This window comes from Saccopteryx bilineata, chromosome 2, assembly GCF_036850765.1.
Source record: "Saccopteryx bilineata isolate mSacBil1 chromosome 2, mSacBil1_pri_phased_curated, whole genome shotgun sequence".
Taxonomy (NCBI): domain Eukaryota; kingdom Metazoa; phylum Chordata; class Mammalia; order Chiroptera; family Emballonuridae; genus Saccopteryx; species Saccopteryx bilineata.
Window position 1 is genome coordinate 336117925 of NC_089491.1, and position 20832 is coordinate 336138756.

At 54.5% G+C, this 20832-nt stretch overlaps 1 protein-coding gene across 1 annotated transcript in view; it reads right to left on the reverse strand.

Annotated features, from left to right (window-relative positions):
• Nucleotides 1-20832, reverse strand: part of PLXNA4 (plexin A4) — a 417067-nt gene that overhangs the window by 40712 nt on the left and 355523 nt on the right. Inside the window, exons 15-22 of the mRNA XM_066262319.1 lie at nt 18035-18171; nt 16771-16935; nt 13687-13780; nt 12953-13192; nt 11744-11890; nt 10768-11002; nt 7651-7793; nt 1442-1710 (exon numbers count right to left, since the gene is read on the reverse strand). Of these exons, the coding sequence (XP_066118416.1) occupies nt 1442-1710; nt 7651-7793; nt 10768-11002; nt 11744-11890; nt 12953-13192; nt 13687-13780; nt 16771-16935; nt 18035-18171 (1430 nt within the window). The remainder of the gene's footprint in view (nt 1-1441; nt 1711-7650; nt 7794-10767; nt 11003-11743; nt 11891-12952; nt 13193-13686; nt 13781-16770; nt 16936-18034; nt 18172-20832) is intronic.

Consider the following 20832-nt stretch of genomic DNA (forward strand, 5'->3'; position numbering starts at 1 on the left):
GGGAAAACCTGGAGTCAACACTCTGAAGGCCCAATCTGTGCCCTGGACCAAGCAGGAGGCCCCGCCTCAGACCCAGAGACCAAGGGTGGCAGACATAAACGGTGATCTAGGCAGAGGGCCGGACATGGGAGTCTTCTATCTTCATCTACAGCAGGGGTCCCCAAACTATGGCCCGCGGGCCACATGCGGCCCCCTGAGGCCATTTATCCGGCCCCTGCTGCACTTCCGGAAGGGGCACCTCTTTCATTGGTGGTCAGTGAGAGGAGCATAGTTCCCATTGAAATACTGGTCAATATTTGTTGATTGAAATATACTTGTTCTTTATTTTAAATATTGTATTTGTTCCTTTTTTTTTTTTTTTTTTACTTTAAAATAAGATATGTGCAGTATGCAAAGGGATTTGTTCATAGGTTTTTTTTATAGTCCGGCCCTCCAACAGTCTGAGGGACAGTGAACTGGCCCCCTGTGTAAAAAGTTTGGGGACTCCTGATCTACAGGAAGGCTAAAGACACTGGAATAACAGCCAAGAGGAGAAAGGACCTTCAAGTCTATGCAGAGTGTGAATGGCAGCATGGACAGAGTCCGGGAGTATCTATGTCCCAGGAGGCTGAAGCCCCAGGATCTGGTTACATCATCATGGGACCACTCAGGTTTCAAGTGTCCAGGATGAGGCACCAATTGCACCAAGCGGTGGACCCTGGACCGTGCAGAGCCTAGAACAGGTGCCAGAAAACTTTTGCTGCAAGTTGCTGCTGAAGGATTTTAATTCAAACACAGGCTGGACCCTATTTCTCAGACTTGAACACACACTCAGATCCCCTAGGTTTCTCAATGGAATGCAGATTCTCATCCACGGAGTGTGGGCAGGGACCTCGGATGCTGTGTTTCCCACAAGCTCTCGGGTGCTTTTAAAATTTGCTTACTTTTAATTAATTTAGATTTAAATAGTGTGGCTCGTAGCGATCACAAGCAGAGAGGCAGCAGTGTGAGTGGCAGGGCTGATACTTCCAGTCCTAGGAGGGCAGGGCTGGGTTTCCAGGTCGGCCCAGGGGTATCTCTCCTAATTCAAGTTCAGATTTAGATAAAGGCAGGGCATGGAAAAAAGACCTCTAAAGAGTCCTCAAGAGAAGAATGCCAGTAAAAAGTGTCTAAATCAAGGAAGCAGAAGGGCAGAGAGAGAAGGAGGGAGAGCAGTTATAAGGGCAGATGAAAAACGACAGGGTGAGCTGATGTGCCGTGGCCACTTATAGGCACCAACATGATGGACAGGTTCTTCTAAGAAGGTGTGGGATGCGTCCGGCCTCTGGGCGGGTCGGCCCCTAACCTTGGGGGACTTGATTGCCCCTTCTGAGAGCTCCTCCCTGGTCTCCCGGGCTGAGCGGGCGGGGGTGGGGTTTCTCCGACCTGTGCCGCCCGCCACCACCCCACGGCCAGCCCTCACCTCCTGAGCAGCAGCTTGGGGTGGTTCTTGCTCTCCAGGTTCTTGTCGATGAGGTCAGCCAGCAGCTGCTTCAGCACGTCGGTGGCATACTCCAGCTTGCTCTGCAGCACCGTCATGATGAGCGAGGCCACGTTGCCGCGGTCACGCATGGAGAAGCTGCGCTGAGACTCGAGCGTGCGGATGAAGGACAGCAGGAACACCTTGTTGTTGATGAGCTGGGCGAAGAGCTTCAGGCCCTTCTCCACACGCTCCTGCCGGTAGCCCGGTACCTGCGGACGAGACCCGGGGGGTTCTGACTGCCGCCTGTGAGGATGAGGCTGGCGTGGCCCCGGGGACGCCCCCACAGGGTGGTCTGTGCACACTGCTGACCATCCCACACCACCACTCACCCACGGCAGCCAGAGCCCACCTGGCCAATGCCACCAAGTCCTTATCGAGTGCCAGGCACTGTGCCAGGTATCTCCTTAGCCTCTGTCACAGCCCACGCAGGTCACTGTCTTTAGTTTAAGGCTGAATCAAGTGAGGCACAGAGAGAACGTCACTGTTGTGAATGGGGACACTGGCGTCTGAACCCACTTCTGCCTGCTCCATGACCTCAGCTCTTCCCTGACAGTGATGTGGAGTTGATGAGAGGCCCCAAGCACGACCCACCACCTTCACAGCCCTGGTGAGAACTTCAGGACCCCAAGCTGCTATAGCTCACACCCCGGGTGAGTGGTCATCAGGCCTGAGCCTCTGCTAACCTAATGCTGACCCGTCTCCAGATGTGTGGGTCCTACAGACAAACAAGTGGCCGCACAGCCAGGACTTTTGGTTCCACATGGGCTCTGACACCGCCCCCTGTGTAGCCTTGGACAAGTCCCTTTATTTCTTTGGGGACTCAAGTTCATTCAGCTGTGAAAAGGGGAAGATTAAGCCCATTCTGAGACCCTGCTACATCCTGGGGAAGGGGAGAAATAAAGTTTTATCTTCCTGCCTGCCTCATCTGTACATTGGGAGATTCATGCAAAGGTTCAAGAGTGTACCATCTACTCAACAAACATGAGCGAGCTACTGAACCAGGCAGGGAGGACGCATCTCTGAGATGCACAAGGATGGACACAGCACACTGGACATAATGGCCCAAACTGGAAACAACTAGGGATCCGGCAACAATAGTATGACCCTAGGAACTGAAGCACATTCGCCCAGTGGAATCTGCACAGCAGTGGGATGAACTTCACTCACAGTAACAGGGATAAATCTTGCAGACACTGCATGAAAAAAAACAGACACCAAAGAGGGCATACTGTATAATACTGCTTACATAAAGCTTACAAAGAATATATCAAATTAATCAGTGCTGGTAGGATAATGGTTTTCCTGGGAGGTGGTTGTGACCGGAAAGGGACACATGGGGACTTCTGGAGGGCTGGTGATGTCCTGCTTGTAATCCGTGTGCTGGCTGGGCGGTGTATTCACTCACATAAAATGCACCAAGCGGTGTCCTGACACCGTACACTGCTCTCTGTGTATTCTGCCATTAAAACAAAAAGTTTACTTAAAAAATAAAGCATAGACTCTGTCCTGGAGGGAAGCCCTTCAAGAGCAGGGAGCAGAGCATCCTTGAGAGGCGGGGGCTATATCTTGAGGGCTGTGTCTCCCCTGTGGGTTAGATGCCTCGGGTCCTTGAGGAGGAATGTCATGTATGTAGCAGCTTCAGAGCCAGTCAAGCGTGAGTTCACTCAGTCACAGATGTATACCAGTTGTGGGACCCTGAGTAGACCCAGGAGGCATCACAGCTAACATGTATATGTATATAGATCTCACTCTACGCTGAGCATGGTTCTGCATGCTTTAGAAATATTGACCCATTTATTCCTCACGACACCCCATGAAGTAAGTACCATTATTGCCCCAGTGCCCCATGAGGATAAGGAACTTCCTGAGATCCCAAGACAGAAGTGTCAGAGCTGGGCCATGAACTGGGGGGTCGGTGCCGCATCCCGCCATCTCTGGGGACTCCAAAAACTCCCAGGGCCCCATGTGTGAAAAGCCTGCAGAGTGTGGGCTGACTCACAGTTGAGTGGCTGAACGGCGACGATTTCTCTTGCTTTACTCTAGAGGGTTCTAACTGGGGAAGACAACATGGGCAGAGAAAGCCTTGTTAGCCCAAGGCCCCAAAAATGTGGCAGGTGAGGCACCAGAACATGCATGCCACTCATTTAGAGAGTCCCTGGGCTCCGGGCTCTGGGCTCAGGGCAAGGTGCTGGCTGGAGGCAGAGACCACTCAGACCCAGGCCCAGTCCTTGGAGGCTCAGCCAGAAGCCCCTGTTGTGGCAGGCGGGCCGTAGGTCCACTCCTGAGCCCCACAAGAAGCGCTCTCTTTGAACACCAGTTGCCTGGCGTCAGCAACCCCCACAGGTCAGGAAGCTGGGAGTGAACATGCATGTTTCCAAGTCGAGCTTGCTTCCATCTCCCTGCTGCGGTGCTGGGACTTGGAAGACAGTGCTGGAAGGCAGTTCTCAGGAGAGGTGGGAACTAGGCAGAGCCGGGCGTTGGGGGAAAACTGGTCAGGGCCCCCTGCAGCTCACCCTAGCCAACCCTTCTTTCTGCAAAGCCTTGGCTTGCCTCCTGTCTGGTTCCCTACATCCCTCACTTCACGGGCACTGACAAGGGAAGGACAAGGGACATATGGCAGCCTTAGCTTGCCCTCACCTGACCTCTACGTGTCCAGGGGTCTGTCTCCCATTGGTCTCCCTCCCAGCTTTGTACGCGCCCCCTCGCATGCAGGTGCACACACTTTACTTCCCTTGTCCGTCAACCCCCCCGGGAGAAAGCATCTCCACAACTTGTCCTGACAATGCCAGGTAATGCCATTTCTCGGGTGCCCACCATGTGCCACATGCAATGTTGGCATGTGGCCTACACTATTCCTTCTAATGACCTTGCAAGGCTGACGGTGCCCTCCGGACAGCTTCCCAGAGAAGCTACTGCAGTTGTCCCGCGGGCAAACAGCTGGGGAAGGGTTGTGCTGGCTTTCCAGCTACAAGTTGTCTCCCGCCCCCTTCCAGCCTCGGCCCTGTCCAGTCCTACTCTGGGTCTGGGACGTGCCTGGAAGCCCGCTCTGGGGACCTTCCCACAGCTCAGGCTGCCTGTCGAGGGCAGGGCAGCCCTGTGCAGGTTTGGCACTGTGGCACCTGGAGAAGAGGCAGAGGACACAGGGCTGGCCAGATGGCACATCTGGCGTGAGGGCATGCTCTGGACTTCCCAGTGTGGCTGCACTTGCCTCTGGGCAGCCAGGCCTGGGCCCTGGGCCCCCGCTGAGAAGGAATGTCTCTGCCAGCAGCCAGGGGTTCAGACTCAGAGAGACGAACAGACTCGCATGTGCGGGAACGCTCCCTCCCCTCTGGGCTCTATTCCCTCATCTATAAAATGAGAATATGAGCGGCTGTGTCATAATGTTTTATGGACATTAAATAAGATAATGTATGTAAAGTGCTTGGCGCACGCGGGGCGCACTTAAAACAGCGGTTTTATTACCTGCCCCCCTCCCACTTCACCGGCTGCTTTTCACGGATCCCTTTCCCTGGGGGTTTCCCACACGCCTCACGCACTGCACAGCATCTCGGCGCAGGAGGTAGGGGTCTCTCCCCGGCTTATGAGAGGGGAGATGGCAGCGAACTATCTGGGTGAGGAGTATCCACAACAATCCCCCTTTGTAACTGCCTTCCCTGCCCCCGACGTCAACGCCAGCCTGAAACAAGACTTCCTTTATTCACCAGATGGTTCGATAATTTAGTTGAAGTCTGTGAGTATAAAACTAGATAGTAAATTTTAATTGTAACCCAATAGGGTAGAGTTTAGGAGGCACAACGATCGGCTGGAAGTGGGGCGCATGGTTACTGTTGGCTTTCTGCTTTTAAAGGACTGGAATGTGTGACCAGTGCCTGGGTCGCCGCTTCCCCAAACGCCTCAACCCCGATGGTCCCAAAGGGCCTGGTGGTGTATTATTCTAGGACAGCCTGAAACCCAAGGATACTCCTTCTTCCACACATCCAGCACTTGTGCCCCATCCCAGTGGCCGGAGTGGGCTGGGAAACACTGCTTTAGATTCGTCAGTGGCTTCCCTGGGGATGATTCTGTATACTCAGAGAGCCAACAGGGAGAGACTTCTCTGGGGTGGAAAAGAAATAAGAAGACGATGCGCCGCACAAGCTCTCGGAGTCTCCCGGTGGGCAGGCCGGGCCTCACGCACCCCAGGCTAACGCGGAACAGCGAACGCTGATCTCTGTCTGCAAGCAATTGATTCGTGAGTTTCACGGACATGAGAAAGTCATGTATGTTCTGGGTATATACCCAAAGATCCAAAGCAGGGTCTCAAAAACATATCTGCACACCCATGTCCATAGCGGCATTGTTTTATAGCAGCCAAAAGGTGGAAGTAACCCAGGTGCCCGCTGACAGACGAGTGAACAAAACAAAATGTGGCCTTTTAAGTGGGCCATGGGTCAGAGGTAAGCAGGAAAGACATCCTGTCACATGCTCCAACACAGGGGAACCCTGAAAACATTTTGCTAAGTGACATAAACCGGTCACAAAAGGACAAATACCATATGATTCCACTTGGGTGAGGTACCCACAGTGTCAAATTCATGGAGACAGAAGGTTAGGAGCGGAGGAAGGGGAGCCGGGGAGTGGTCGTTCACTGCGCACAGGGTTTCGGTCGGGGAGGAAGGAAAAGTTATGAATGAGGATTGCGGTGATGGTTGCACAACAGTGTGAGGTACTTCAGTGCCGCTGAACTGTGCACTAAAAAATGGTTGAAATTTCACGTTATGTTTTTTTTTAATATAATTGAAAAATAAAGGTGGGTGACCTGCTGGATTCAGAGCCAATGCCCAACAGTGAGCTACAGGGAACTTGCTCAAGCTGGCTGTCAACTCCTTCGTGAGCAGAGGCTGGGCTCAGAAAGTCTCTCCTCATGCTAAAGGCAAGGAAAATAGAAAATATTCAGGTTGAACAGGAAATTTTAAGGAGCCAGATGAGGAATAGGCCGTGGCAGGAGGTTTGTAATGGAGCCCACAGGAACAGAAGTGCCCACCTAAGCGCACTGCCACCAGCTCTCTCTGAAGTCGTGTAGACAACCCCCCCCCTCTGGCCGGCACCTGCAAAGCCACGCGACTCCGGGGCGACGGGTCTGCTTTATTTTATGGGCAATATAAATCTTAGACCTGGTCTTATTTTTTGTTGCTACTCTGGCCACAATCTTCCATCCATCCTAATAAGTATCCAGAGCCGAAAGGCATGACACTGATGTAGCACCTCCGAAGTCAAGTGCACAGGCTTGTGGGGAGGGCGGATGCTGAAGCCCACCTGCCTGAACTCGAATCCTGGCCTGCCCCCTTCCAGCTGTGTGGCCCAGAGCTCTCTGTGCCCTGAGTTCTGTGGCCTGCACAAGGAGCCTGCCGACTGCAGAGGGCTCTTGGGTGGCTAAATGAATGCACGCACCGGAAGTCCCTAAAACCGGACCCGGACATTAGCTAGCATTCAACTAACAGCAATGAATCCTTGTGATGATTCTTGTGCCCTGGTGTGCTTGTTTCCGTTTTTCACTTTTCTCCGGTACTCATCTTTATAATGCATTCCAAACTCCTCTCGGAGGAAAGGTAATATGAATAGATGCGCAAGTGAGGGCCTATGCTAGACAGTAAGAGGAATAAAATGTTCCAACGATGAGGTCCCGCTGGCACAAAGGAGAGTCAGGCTCTCAGCATGCACTGGCCGCTGCCCTCCCCGAGCGTCACTCACCTTTTCCACGTACATCTGTTCGGCCTAGCTACTATAAGTGGTGACATCATCGTGTTGCGGTTTCTTAAATAAGGGTCCCTGAGCTCTCAACATTTGTTTGCCAGATTTCTTATTTTTGTGAATATATATGGTTTTTCTGAGGAGAGGATCCTGCATTCAATTCTCAAGGAATCCAAGACTCCCTAAATCTCAAAGCCCTACTCCCGTCCCTGGCTCGGCCCCATCTGTCCCCCCCCACCCCGGGGAACTGGTTGGAGCAACAAGTGATGGGGGGGGGTGTCCTTGCGCATCTTGCAACCCTTCCCTCACCTCAGCTTTCTCACCTCTGGATAAGGCCGCTACACGCAAAGGTCACCAACACCTTTCTCTGCACTAACGCTGCGATGGGGGAGGGCTGGGCTGCGGGTATGGCTTCTCACCTCGAGGTCCCGCAGGACAGGGTGGTCTTCAATTCCCGGGAACAGCACCCGCATGGTGTAGGTTCTATAGTCCAGAAAGGGGATCCCAGCTCCGTCCAGGTCACTGGTCAACTCATGGATGTCTGTCTGCAGCTCGGCGAAGGCTGGCACAAAGAGACGCCCATGAGATTCCCATGTCGGCAGGCCTGAGAGTCACCCCAGCCGGGAACACTCAGAACCGTGACCCCAGCTCCCAGGGGACATGAGCAATGGGCCTCGGATGTGCAGGAATAGGAAAAGGGTGTGTGTTAAGTAGCTGAGCTGAACAATACAGGCATGAGAGAAAGATGCAGCCCACGGAAGCATGTCTTGGGCCAAATTCCTTCCAAAGCATGGATGGGGGCAGGCAACACACAGATCTGCACTGCTGCTGGGGCCAGGGGTGCCTTCCCGTCTGAAGATGAAGGGCTCTGGCTTGCAAAATGTGTGTGAGGTAGAGCGACCATAGAGGAACGCTAGGTGTGGGGAGGGAAAGGGGGAGGTTCCAGTGATGCAGGGTCTAGTTCCAAGTCTGTGTTTACAGTGGGTATCCTTATAAGATTTAAGAACAATTTCTTCTGAAATCTCAGTTCTGGGCCATGCAGGTCCCTGGAGCCAGCAAACCACCAAATGGGGCCAGATGGAGGCTCTGCCACACTGATTGATTCCTTCTGTATAAAGACGCAGGGTGGGACTTCGTCCTTCCCTCTGCAAGTGGATGCTACTCAGTGGTGAATCAGGAGCTGTGTGTGGGCACCGCTGTCTGTAGAGGCCGCTTAGGTCTCCAGGTAGACACAGATGAGCTCCAAGACCCCTCTATCCCAGGGAAGGGCCAGCACACAGATCAAGGTTGTTACTCAACGCCAGAGCTGTGGTCACTCTGTGTCCTAGCCACAGCCCACCTCCCGGGCTGCCCTGTGCAGCTGGAGGAAGTCAGAGGTAACGTGCCTGTCCCTCCTCTGCTTTTCTCCTCCTCGGCACACACACATGCACACATACACACATGATGCACGCAAACATACACACATGATGTACGTGCAAATACACACATGTAAGCATGCACACACACATGTGCATACACACGCAGCATGGATTAACACATGCTGGCAAAGAACAGCCACTGGATGTTGACTAAATAATATTCCTTTCTATTTCTACAAACACAAGAATAGGGAAAAATACTTATGGACTCAGAGGAGATTCACAAGCCGTGAGTGGCTCTAGAAAAGCCCTTGAAAAGCAAGCCCTGTGTCCAGTGGGCTCCAGGGGTCCCAGGAACACAACATGCTGCCCCAGGCCTTCCCCACCGCCTCCCGCAGTGCTGACATCAGGCCTGAGAAACCCGAGGTTCTCGAGTGGCTGGCACCAGCGCTTCTTGTTGGATAGAACAATGGGGGGTGGCACCTGGACCAGAGAGAAGCTGCTGCCACCTCTCCTGGGCTGCTCTCCTCCTGCTCCCTGAACCGCTGCTCTGGTCACACCCACACAGGGGTCCTGGCAAGGAAAGTGACTCAGAAGCAAAGCAACCCTAATGCATCCAAGCAAAACTTACACCAACAACGGGTGTGCCCGTGTGCTTGTGGAAAGGGAGTCAGTAAGCCATTTGGCTAATGCTGTCACCGAAAGCCCTGATGGACACTCATGTCTGTCCCAAGAGAAGAGCATGCGTGTGTCTGTGGGAGTGCATGGGAATGTGTGTGTGAACATGAGCGTCAGTGTGAGTGCATGAGTGAGTGTTTGAGCGTGCATGTCAGTGCGTGTGTGTATCTGGTATTAGAAGCTCAGGCCTGTTAAGGGGCCCAGCTCGATCTCTCCTGAGCCTGGGTGTAGGGGATGTCCTGGTCACCGTCCAGTCTTCAGGAAGTCCCCTTCCTGTTCTTGGACCCATGCTGCCCTGCATACACTCAAGAGCCAGCCCTGGCGCCCCTGGAAAATACGTCCATGGCTGATGCGACGTGTTGCTCTGCACGTCCTCCTCCTGCCCTTGCGGGTGGCTCTCCCCAGAGCGAAAGCCAAGGCTCACTCTGGGTGTGTCCACTGCTGCTCAGCTGGCCTCCCTGCCTGACTGCTAATTCCTTCTCCTCTGGAACATTCTGAGAGGAACCTGGCTTCACTCACCGCCTCCTGCCCCTCCCCGTTGGGGTGCTCAGAGGGTGGGGAGGGGAGGGAGGGAGCTGGCTTTTATTGGGTCTGCAGTTTCCCTTCAAGTCACCAAGCACCTCCAACATTCAAAGCCCAGGCGCCTGCCACACATAAAAGAGATTCTAATCACTGCTCCTAATTAGAGGGAAGAGTACATTGCGGAGAAAAAAATTAAGCAGCGTAAATATAATAAAAGACAGTAATTAACAGTCCCATAAGGCGGATGCTGTATTGATGGTTGAAGGGTGGAGAGAGGAGATGGACTGGGCCCACCTCCCATAGGAGGGAGCCCCAGGTACTGGCCCAATTCACTCCGTGGGGGGGAGCCCCCGGTACTGGCCCGATTCACTCCGTGTGTAAAGCTACCACCAAAAACCAGCTCATCCCTCCTGGATGACGCAGGAAATGAAATCCTGGGGGTGACAAGAGCCTGACTCCTTAATGCCCTTCCTGGAGCCAGTGCGGCCAGTGTCACTTCATGGTGTGTTGGTAATTTCTTAAAATATGAGCAGTGAAACATTCTTCCTTCTAGATCTCAGGTCAGCCCTGCAGCCTTGCCTTCCTTCTAGAGGAAGAGAGACGGAGGTGGCTCGAATGGGTCATGGCAAGACAGCCAGAGGTCTCCCTGAGACGCGAGCACTGGGCCAGGATTCTGGGCTGGAAATGGCTCTCGTGGGACTGGAAATGATCCCAGTTTGACTTGGAGAAAGAGGGCGGAGGAAGAGAGATGGAGGCTTTAGCCTCATCCCTCATCTGGCCTTGCCCAGGCAGGGGCTGCCTGGGATATGGGGTTGGTCTGGGCACAGGCTCCCGGACCAGGGTTAAGGTTCTGCAGGCAGACACCCAGCTCCCAGCACTGCCCACCACTGCCCAGCCCATTGCATGTGTGTGAGTCACACACGTGCACACACACATGTCTGCACGGGCACATGCACACTCAGCCTCCACACTCAGTACCTTCCTTGCATTCCAGAGCCACGCGGGACTCCAGGTTGTCCATCTGCATCTGCAGACGTTTCAGCGTGAGGTCGCTCTCGCGGGACTTGCGCTTGTAGGCGATGAGCACAGCCACAATGAAGATGATGAGGAGGCCACCCGCCACGGCGATGCTGACAATGGCGGGCAGGCTGAGCGGACTGTCCGGGGCAATGTACACCATCCCCGGGGAGTACTCCATGCCGCCGACGCGGGCCTGGGGGCACAGAGGGCGAGATGGAGCTGGGTGTGGGACAGAGCACCCTCAGGAGCAGCCCCAAGTCACCAACAAACTGGAGACCAGAGTTAGATGAGGGAGATAACTCCTGGGAGCAGATCGTCTTTGATTGTAAAAACCGATGAGGGGGCATCTAGGGGCTAAGGGAGGAGGTCTAGATGGCTCAGCACGGGCCACCCGCATAGTGGGGAAAATCACACATTCTCTTATGGACAACATGGTCATCTTCATAAGGTAACGGGCACAACTGGGATCTAAAATTGTGATATGATGACATCAGTGACTGGCTCCGAATACTCATCCCATTGTAAATATGGACAACTGAGGCACAGAATGTGATAGTGGGGGCCTCCCCAGGCCACCGGGGGTCCTTTCCGGGGAGAGCCTCTGGTGCATGAGCAAGTTAGCACATCACTGAATGCTGGTTGGCATTGCCCGCACTGCGGCCCAGCCAGTATGAAAGGAATGAGGGTGGAATAGGAAAGAAAAAAAAAAAAAGAAAAGAAAAGGAAAGAAAAGAAAAGAAAAAAAGGGAAAGAAAAGGAATCAGAAGTGAGACAGGGAGGGGTACCAGGGTGGGGGTAGCTGGAGGGAAGTTGAAGTAGGCCAGGATCCGATCCCCTCCCAGGAGGCCCTGGGGGCCCAGGACGGAGCTGGGCTGCTCACACCGGCATCCCTGTGCCCAGTCTACCGAGGGCGGATGGGGTCCCCCAGCCTCACCATGACTTTGTGCCTGCCAATGAGGCTGGGCGACTCGCAGAGCAGCTGCACATCCGACACCGTCACGGCACACGGCTTCTCCCCGACCAGCACGGTATAGTTCAGCTTCACGTTGCCCCCAGCGACGGGTGGGATCAGGTTCTTGCCCTGAATGGAGAGAAGAGCCCAGTTCCCACCCAGAGTCAGGGCCATAGCAACTGGCTGGCTGCCATGTCCCCCCTCCCGGAGTCCCGACCTACTGCTGAACTGGTGGACAGGCCACCTGCCTTACTAAGTAAAATAAAAATCACGATACATGTACTACCATCCTCCCTTCCTCAGTGGGAAACCAATAATCAAGCCATTCTTCCCCGCACATCCCAAACGTAGCCTCGCCGCCTCACCGTGGCTGGATGGCTCAGCTGGTTAGAGCAGTGGTCCCCAACCTTTTTTGGGGCCACAAACCTGTTTAATATCAGAAAATATTTCCACGGACTGGCCTTTAGGGTGGGACAGATAAATGTATCACGTGACCGAGACAAGCGTCAAGAGTGAGTCTTAGATGGATGTAACAGAGCGAATCTGGTCATTTTTTAAAAATAAAACATCATTCAGAATTAAATATAAATAAAACGGAAATAATGTAAGTTATTTATTCTTTCTCTGTGGACCGGTACCAAATGGCCCACGGACCAGTACCGGTCCACAGCCTGGAGGTTGGGGACCACTGGGTTAGAGCACCATCCCAAAGCACAGAGGTTGTGGGTTCAATCCCCAGTCAGGGCACATAGAGGAACAGTTCAATGTTCCGATGCAGCCTCAAAATCCTTCTCACACCAGCGCTGTAGCCAGTCACTACAAATTTCAGCAGTTAAAATTAAAATTTGCTATGCATGCTGCAAGGAAACCCTATACTGTGGTTTTGAAGGGGCTACACAGAGGCAGCAGTACGAGCCTTGACCTCCCAGGTCCTGGACTCAGGGGACAAACAAAGCTTGGGACTCAGACGGCCAGGGTGGACCCGGCTGCCCTGGGCAAGGTCTCCATGGCCAGTAAAAAGAGTGTGCCTCTCAATGCAAACTCTTGGGCATAACAGTCTCTGCTAGGGACTCTAGTCGTAAAATTTGGCAGGAGCCAGGCTTCTGGATTCTTTCTGTGACTTGAAAACCACCCCCCTTCGACACAATGACCCCTTTTCTTCCCACTTCCCACCCACCAACCTCAGTCTACCTTCAGGATGATGGGTGTGCCAGGCTTGAGCTCCAGGATTCCCGAGGGACCAAAGGCCTCAAACACGGGGTTGGGATAGTAGGTGAAATTGGTCTTGTTGAGGATCAGCAGGGACTGGACGTTGTCCAAGATGAAGCCAAACTCCTCGGGCCGCTCGGTCAGATCAGACTGGTGGTTGGGCCCCAGGGCGAGGGCCGGAGCCTGGCAGGTCATCTCAGTAGCGTTCAGGACTTCACAGAGCTGCAGGCACACAGGCAGGGAAGACTGTGCAGCGTGTCTCCGCACACACACGGCCCCACTGCACCCACTGGGTTACCCGTGGGGTTGCCCACAGCCTGGCATTGACACGGGACAGTTACGTGTGAGTCAGACTGTCTACACAGCCCGGGCACTCAAGGAATAGCCCCTGCCACTGGCACCTAGCTTGCTTTACCCGGGGCTGGTATGTCAGTGCCCAGGACATCTCTAAGCTAAGGAGTGGAAGCCGGGGTCAGGAGGATGCAGGAATATGAATATAAAGCCTCATACACCCCAGAAGTGATCACCCCTCCATGCCCGCGTCCCAAGGAGTGAAAGTGCCCTATTCCGCTCCCCCATCTCACCACCCCAGTGCTCGGGGGTGTCACACTGATGGATCGTCAGTGTCCGACATGGGCCCTTCCGAGTACGCAGGGAGCCCCCGCCCTCTATGTGCTGAGTGACAGTCCCCATGCCCCCGTTAGCCCCAGACTCACATTGATGTGCTCCTTCCCTCCGTGTTTGGCACGTATCTGGGGGTTCTGGATGAGGTCCAGGTGCGTCCCCCACACGGCGATGGGTGTGTTCCCACTGCCGAGAAGAAAGAAGGGGGCATGTGAGCCCGGGGACAGGAACAGCAATGGCACTCGAGGATGGTAATCAATGAGGCTGAGCTCTGACATTGAAGACAACGCTAACCAGTAGGCAGGACAACGTCCACGGGCACAGTGATGACAAGCTGACTGAATTACAATGAGGAGGAGCTCTCAGCAGCCAAGACAAAGACAGTGATGACCAGCTGTCCATGGCTATCTCGTGCTGAGTTTATTCTGAGCGTGGACACCCTGTGGAGCCCGGATCTACACCTCGGCCCTCTTGGCTCTCTGTGATCTCTTGACTCCAGCCAGTTGCTTCTCTGCAGCCCCCTGAGGTCTCTTCCTCTGGCCCTCACCAGTCTTAGAAATCTTTTTACAGGGCACTTGGCCTCATGGACCAGACTGCCCCACCAGAGCCCCCAGGGTCTGAGCACAGCCTCCTCCCCAGGGCAACCATACTACAGATTTCCACGTTAGAGGGTTTGGTCAGTTGAGACCTGGGGAAGGCAGAGGCCCAGACACTCAGGAACCTGCTCTAGAAATGCAAACAGGAAATGCACGCCCAGGGGTGTCAGCCAGAAAATGAATGATGGGTGGAGGGGTCATGAGATTCATCTCTGTGTAGCTTTTCAAAGGACACCTGGCTGCCACTGTCCTACTTTAGGGTGGCTGAGAAGCTGACATGGGCTGGGGCTCTTTTCCTTGGGGACAACTCATAGGAAAGGGAGGAAACACCTTGCCCACAACCAAAGAAATACCTTCACAAGGAATACTGCTATCTATAACAGTTGAGTGGTTATAAGCTCGGTGGATAACAAGTCCTGGACACCCACATTCATTTCGACCCCTCTATCTACCTGCACATCTTTACTCTCCCACATACTTCCCTCCCTTTCTCTCACCTCCACCTGCCCCTTTATCACACACACACACACACACACACACACACGTGTGCATGCACACTCACATGCATGCATGCAGGAAGATTCCTGTAACCATAGCAGTGTTTGAGAATAAGCTCCTGATGTCCAGCTGTCTCCTGATCCTCTCAATCAATTCAAGACACATTTATCCAACACCCCCATCACCATTCCTGAGTAACCCAGGCTGTCGAAAGCAACGTAGAGCCACGGAGTGTGCAGAGTCCCGCCTGGTGCAGGCTGGACCTGCAGCAAAGCCTGGCACCCCTGCAGACTCAGAACCTGCCTCCACCCTCCCGCTGGTCATCAGCCTGACTCAGGCTGGCTGCTGAGTTCCAGGAAGGATGGCACCTCTACTTCTGGGACAATGATGACATGAGGAAGAGCTGGATTAAACCAGGCCGTGAATCCCTCAAGGAGTCACAGGGTTTGTCTCAGACACAGGGGGCTATACCAACTTCCTGCACTCACCAGGCCCTGGGGGCAAACCCTGGAATAGCTTTTCAGAGGTGATGTCCCCTCTCCATGCCTCATGGGTTTCATCTGCTTTAAGAGTATGGCGAAACACGGGGCCTTAGATAGTAAATTATGAGGACAATGAATCTCCTATAGGAAAGCTGCCCTTTCTTGGGTGTAAGGCTGGGGGCCAGAGAATAAGTACTTCAGGCCACATGGTCTGCCACAATCGCTCAGTGCTGCTGTCATGGTGAGAAGGCAGCCATAGACAAAACACATACACGTGAGCATGGCTGTGTTCCAAAACTTTATTTACAAAAGCAGGCAGACAGTCAGATTTGACCTCCAGGCTGGAGTTTGCTGACTCTTGGTTTACAAGATTGTTTTCTGAACCACACTGGTCCCTGATTACTGCCTCAGCTCATAGAGACCACATCTTCATGCCCTCCAGTCCCCCCTACCCCGGACCCCAAGCAGACAGGGGGTGAGCTGAGCACCTAGGGGCGGGAAGGAGGAGGGCACTGCGCCAGGCACTAGCTGTGCATTTGTGCCTCCCATAACTCTCTCTGCTGCCCTCTGAGGGAGCTGACTGATGGGAAACCCTGAACCCAGGGAGGATAGGTAACCATTAAGGTCACTTGATTGGTAAGCAGTGGAGCTGCTGAGCCCACTCCTTCTGACCCCCAGACTTGCTGCCTTCCCTATGTGGCCCCTGACACAGTGGTTTTCCCGTTATCACCAGGGGCCTGTGGGGGGGATGCCCTCAGCAGGGCCTAGAGAACCAGGCTCAGGCTGCCTGCCTGAGGTTTCTTCCCTGAGGTGAGATACCCCACTCCAGCCTCCGCCACCAAGCCAGGGCTGGAAGGCTCCTGGAGTTTCCAAAGCCCCTGGTGACTCATTCAAGAGGCGGAGACCCTGGAAGATTATGCAAATGACCCAAGTCAATTTGTGAAGGGCTTTGTGAGGGACAGCACAGAGGGGTCTAACAGCATCAGACCTGGCTCCCTTGCCTAAGAGATGTGTCCTGTGAACTCGTGTTGAGCACTGGGGAAAGAGCCGGGAACAAGGCCCGGTCCCTGCCCTTGGGAGTCTGCACTAGAGGGGAGGACAGACCAAGCGGGCCACTGCAGGTCATGGGTGCCGGGACAAAGGACGCCAGGCCAGAGGAGCACAGAGGATGTGCATCCTAACTAAACCCTGGTGGTCAGAATGTGGTTTCTTACAGAGCAGGCCAAGGAGAACTTGAATCTGACCTTATATTTCTCCTCTGTTCCTCAGAAGGACTTGAATTACTGCCCACATTTGCCAGAAGTGAGGTTTAGGGGAGTTGAACTGACACCTCCCCCAGACAGTCATTGTGAGATGGGAACATGACCTCCAAGGGCCAGATGAGAGGTTTGGACTCTGTTGGTCAGAGCTTGGCCTTTAAGGCGCAGTCCTGCTCAGAGATGCTCTCGGTGGAAGGAGGGAGCCACAGAAGGCTAAGGTCTTCTGATTTGGGGGCAGTGTGGTAAACCAATCCTAGTTCATCTGTCCCCAAAGTAGGTCTTGCCAGAACTCTTCTTGGCTTTTGAGTCAAGGAAGGAGAGCAAGATCGGGCAGCTCCTACCTGACGATGCTCCACTCTGGCTCAATCCGCACGATGGTGGGGTCCTCCACATACTGGAAGAACAGGTCCTGGCGGATCTTGGCCCTGTCCACCTGCACCGCCACCTTCATCTCCAGCACCTCCTCTGAGGACGTGGTGTTGCAGACGATGTAGGAGGAAGAGCGCCTGGAGGGGGCGGAGACATGGGGCTGGGCTCCCGGGGGTCCAGGAAGGAGGCTGGTCCTGGCTCAGGGCCCTCTTACCCCCAGCCCTGTGCGTCGGGGTCCACAGAGGCAATGGTGAGCCCCGTCCCAGATATAAAACTATGGGAGCTGCTGGCAAAGGCAGGTTCTTCTGAGCCCTCTTTCAGCCTAGATCTCATCCCTGGGCCCTGTCTTCAGCCTGCCTAGCCCCACTCTTAGCAAGAACCCTGCTGAGTCAGCTAAGCAAGCTCCCCACCCCCGCCCCTGCCAACCCTTCATACCTGATCACCCTGGCCAACCTTCCGCAAAAATCCTGTTGAGTTCATTTAGAAGGATCACCTTACCCTTAATATTTTCTCTTAGTAATTTGTCTCTGCTTGTTAGGTGTAAACCCTCAGTGGTCTTTGCTGTATTTGGATCTGAGTCCTATCTCTCTATGGTGATAGTTTGACATCTACCACAACCATCCTGAATAAACTCTCTTTAAGTGTCACAATAATTTTCTCTTTAACGTGACTCGTGCCAGGCCTGGCCTGGTCTGACTTCAGATCTGTCACGGCCCCTCAAAATAACCCCCTGCCGGGAAAGCCTCTCTCTGCAGAACCCCATGCCTGCCGGAGGGAAGGTCCCCCTGCCACATCTCCAGAGTCCTTTGCTGGACACACCTCCCGCCTCCCTGTGGCCCAGGCTCCTGGCTTCTGAAAGGCAGACCCTGTGGGGCTGGATGGTGGAGCCAGGGGAGAGAAAGTGGCTATCTTTGGAGATAAGCCATGGGGTGGCTACCCCTAGCAGCCCTCGGCATCCCTGCCGGCTCTGTAGCAGCGGGCGAGAAGCTGACCTGTAGGAATGGGCTCTAGATTCCACACTGTGTCCTGTGGAACCCTAGGGTTCTACATAGCAGGTGGTATGGGCACCAAGGTGAAATGGTGGGCAACAGTCCAAAGCCCCCATCCAGGGGAAGGGTGCCTGGCAGGTCCAGGCTGAGCCAAACACCCACAGCCAGGTGTACACAGAGCGCCCTGTCCCAAAGAGAATGTCCACTGGGTGTGCTGTACCCCAAAGCCTGCCCGGCGCTGAGTTACCTGTGGAAGAGGCAAGGCTGCTTCCCGAACATCACCACCACGTTGCTGCCCGCATTCAGGTTAGTGCCTGTGATGGTCACCTGGGTGCCTCCGGACATGGGCCCCCGGCTGGGCTTCAGGTCGGACAGCGTCAGCGTCTGTGTGGGGAAGGACCTGGCCTGAGACACAGCAGCCTGAGGTGGCCCCCACACCTTGGTGCCACCTTCTGGAGTCATTACTAATGACAACCTCTCACAGAGCCAGTGCCAGCGCCATGTTTTCAGGCTGGTGTGAGGAGGCCATGCTCTGGCCCCAGGAGTTCGCATTTCTATATTATAAACAGCAATGATACTAATAGCTGCCAGGAACTGATTTTTTGAGTGGCAGGCTTTATAACTATATATAATTGAACCTCCCCATCAATCCTACAAGGTAGGTATTAGTAACCATCTTACAGAAGAGATTCAGAGACCATAGGTAGCTCCAAAGGTCACACAGCCGAAAAGTGGCCCCACTGAGATCCGTTCCAGCACTCTGGTCCTCCACCCCTTCTCTAGCCTTCAGTCTCATTTGCTTTCAGCAGGTAACGTGCCCCTTCCATGGACCTCTCAGAGAGTTGCCCAAAGCACCCAGGAGCCAGAGCAATGGGGTGTGAGGGGCCCTGGGAAAAAAGGGGGGATGGGCCGCAAAGGCGGTCAGTGTTTTGAGTGGAGCCCACTTGGAGATGGAGAAGGGGAGGGGGAGAGGGAGAGGGAGGGGAAGGTTGCTGTGGCTGAGGATTTGGAGTTGCAATGTGTTCTTTCATTAGCATTTTAATGGAAAAACTTTCTTCGTTCCCAGGTGAGAAGCCTGTATCTGCATTTAAATGAAGATTTTGTTCTTCCCCGCCCCCTACACCCTGTCCCCTCAAAAAATTCTACACAGAAAGTTGAACCCACTCAGCTCCTCTGAGCCGGCAGGCAGCCTCCCCACGGAGAGGCCTGGATCGATAACCGGGGAGAAGAGAAGCCTGCAGCCCGCGGCCTGGTACGCGCGTGCCCAAGTAAGGGCGCAGGGCGCACGCGCGGGATGCGGGCTGACCGCCGCTGCGCTCGGTGCCCACCCTCGCCCTCTGCTCACCTGTTCCTACAGATCCCGGGCCTGGTGTGTGTCTGCACCCAGGGGCTGCAAGGCAGGGACCCTGGGGACGTAATCAAAACCCGGGAAGCTAAGACAGGGGAGGATGAAAGGAGCGCCAGCTCCCTGGCAGTCTGTGGGTGGGGCGCTTGGCACTTAGGAGGGGTAGAAGCCAGTAACCCCTGCTGGCTTTGAGGGATTGTTCTGGGGGCGGGGAGAGGAGGGTACCGAGACGTGTTTTAAAGTTGTGAGAAATTATTAATTATTCAAGACACGCTTCATAAATATTTCACGGTGGGTTTGTAGGGGAAATCAAACCCTACCTTATTTGCCACCTCTTCACTGGGCTCCGCGGATGGAGGCAAAGGGAAGTGAAACGCACTCCTTCCAGGGAGATCTCTCTAGGGACAGAACTTGTGACAAGGCCACGATGCATCATGGAGCCTGGCCTGATTTTGTGGAGGGAAGCTGAGGGAGACCCAAACCTTTTCCTCAACCTCTGCCCTGGGATGAGGCTCCCCAGCTTGCCCCAGGTCCCAAGAAGCACTTCTGAAAAGGGGCTCCCTAACGTGCCTGAAATCCCAGAGAGGGCCTGGGAAGGGGCTCCCAGATGAAGCTGGACTCCTGTGGGGCCCAGATTGTGCTAGTTGCAGGCTGCCTAGATGGCAGTGAGGGTTCTGGGTGCTGGCAAGCACGAGAGAGGGCCGTGCGGTCTGTTCCCAGCCTCCTGACGAGATGCCTGGGGACCTCTGTCCTCCGTGCCCACTCTGAGTCCCTAGGAGCTCTGTGGGGAGGCCCTCAACGCTTGGGCCCTTGAATACAAATTGGGGTCTGGGGAGAAGACCAAGGTCCCTACCACCATTCCTTCTTGAAAGTCTTCCCATGTGGACATGAGGCACCAGGACAGCTCTGCAGAGATGCCCCTGTGCTAGAACCGTGACACAAATGTCTAAGTCCCAGGGACCCCCTGGAACAACGCTTTTTGCCTGGTGGCAACAGCCCTCCTCCTCCGACCTGTCTTTCTGCCCAGCTATCCTCCCATCACCCCTTCTCCCTACCTCCTTCCGCTCCCATCTTCCGGGGCTTGGGCCTGTGGTACCTCATCGCAGGAACAGCCCCTCACTAGGCAGGATCCACACGGAAAACTGTTCTGGCTTGTACAGACCCTGCCTTTCCATCTGCTGGTTCTCTCCAGGAAGCCCCTCACCGTAGTACCTACAGACCCACACTGCTCCCCATGGAAACAACCCTGCAGGCAAGGCTGACCTCCGGGAAGGCAGGTGTCAGCAGGCACGCAGTAGATACTCAATGCACACTACCCCTACCCCAGCAGTCCTCAGCTGGAGCACAGTCAGGATCTCCTGGGGAGCTCTGGGCCCCAGCTGCAGGGTGTGGTTTAGTTCAGAGGGCACTCTAGAGCATTTTGCTTCAAGTCCCTCGGGAAACTCCAATGTGCAGGCAGGTTTGGAAATGCCTAAGCACCATGGGGGCTGGACAAGAAATGAACAATCTGGACTTCGTGGCCAGAGATGGGCTGGTCTGACAGGAGCAGGGCCACCAGGAGTTACTCTGAGTGCCAGTGCAGGCAGATGCCAGGGATCCCCAGTAAGCAGGAGCGCCCTCTCCTGGGTAAAGGCTGAGGAGCGGGTCATGAGCAGGACTTGGAAGAACAGGAGGATGTGGCTTAGAGCAGTGCTGGAAGG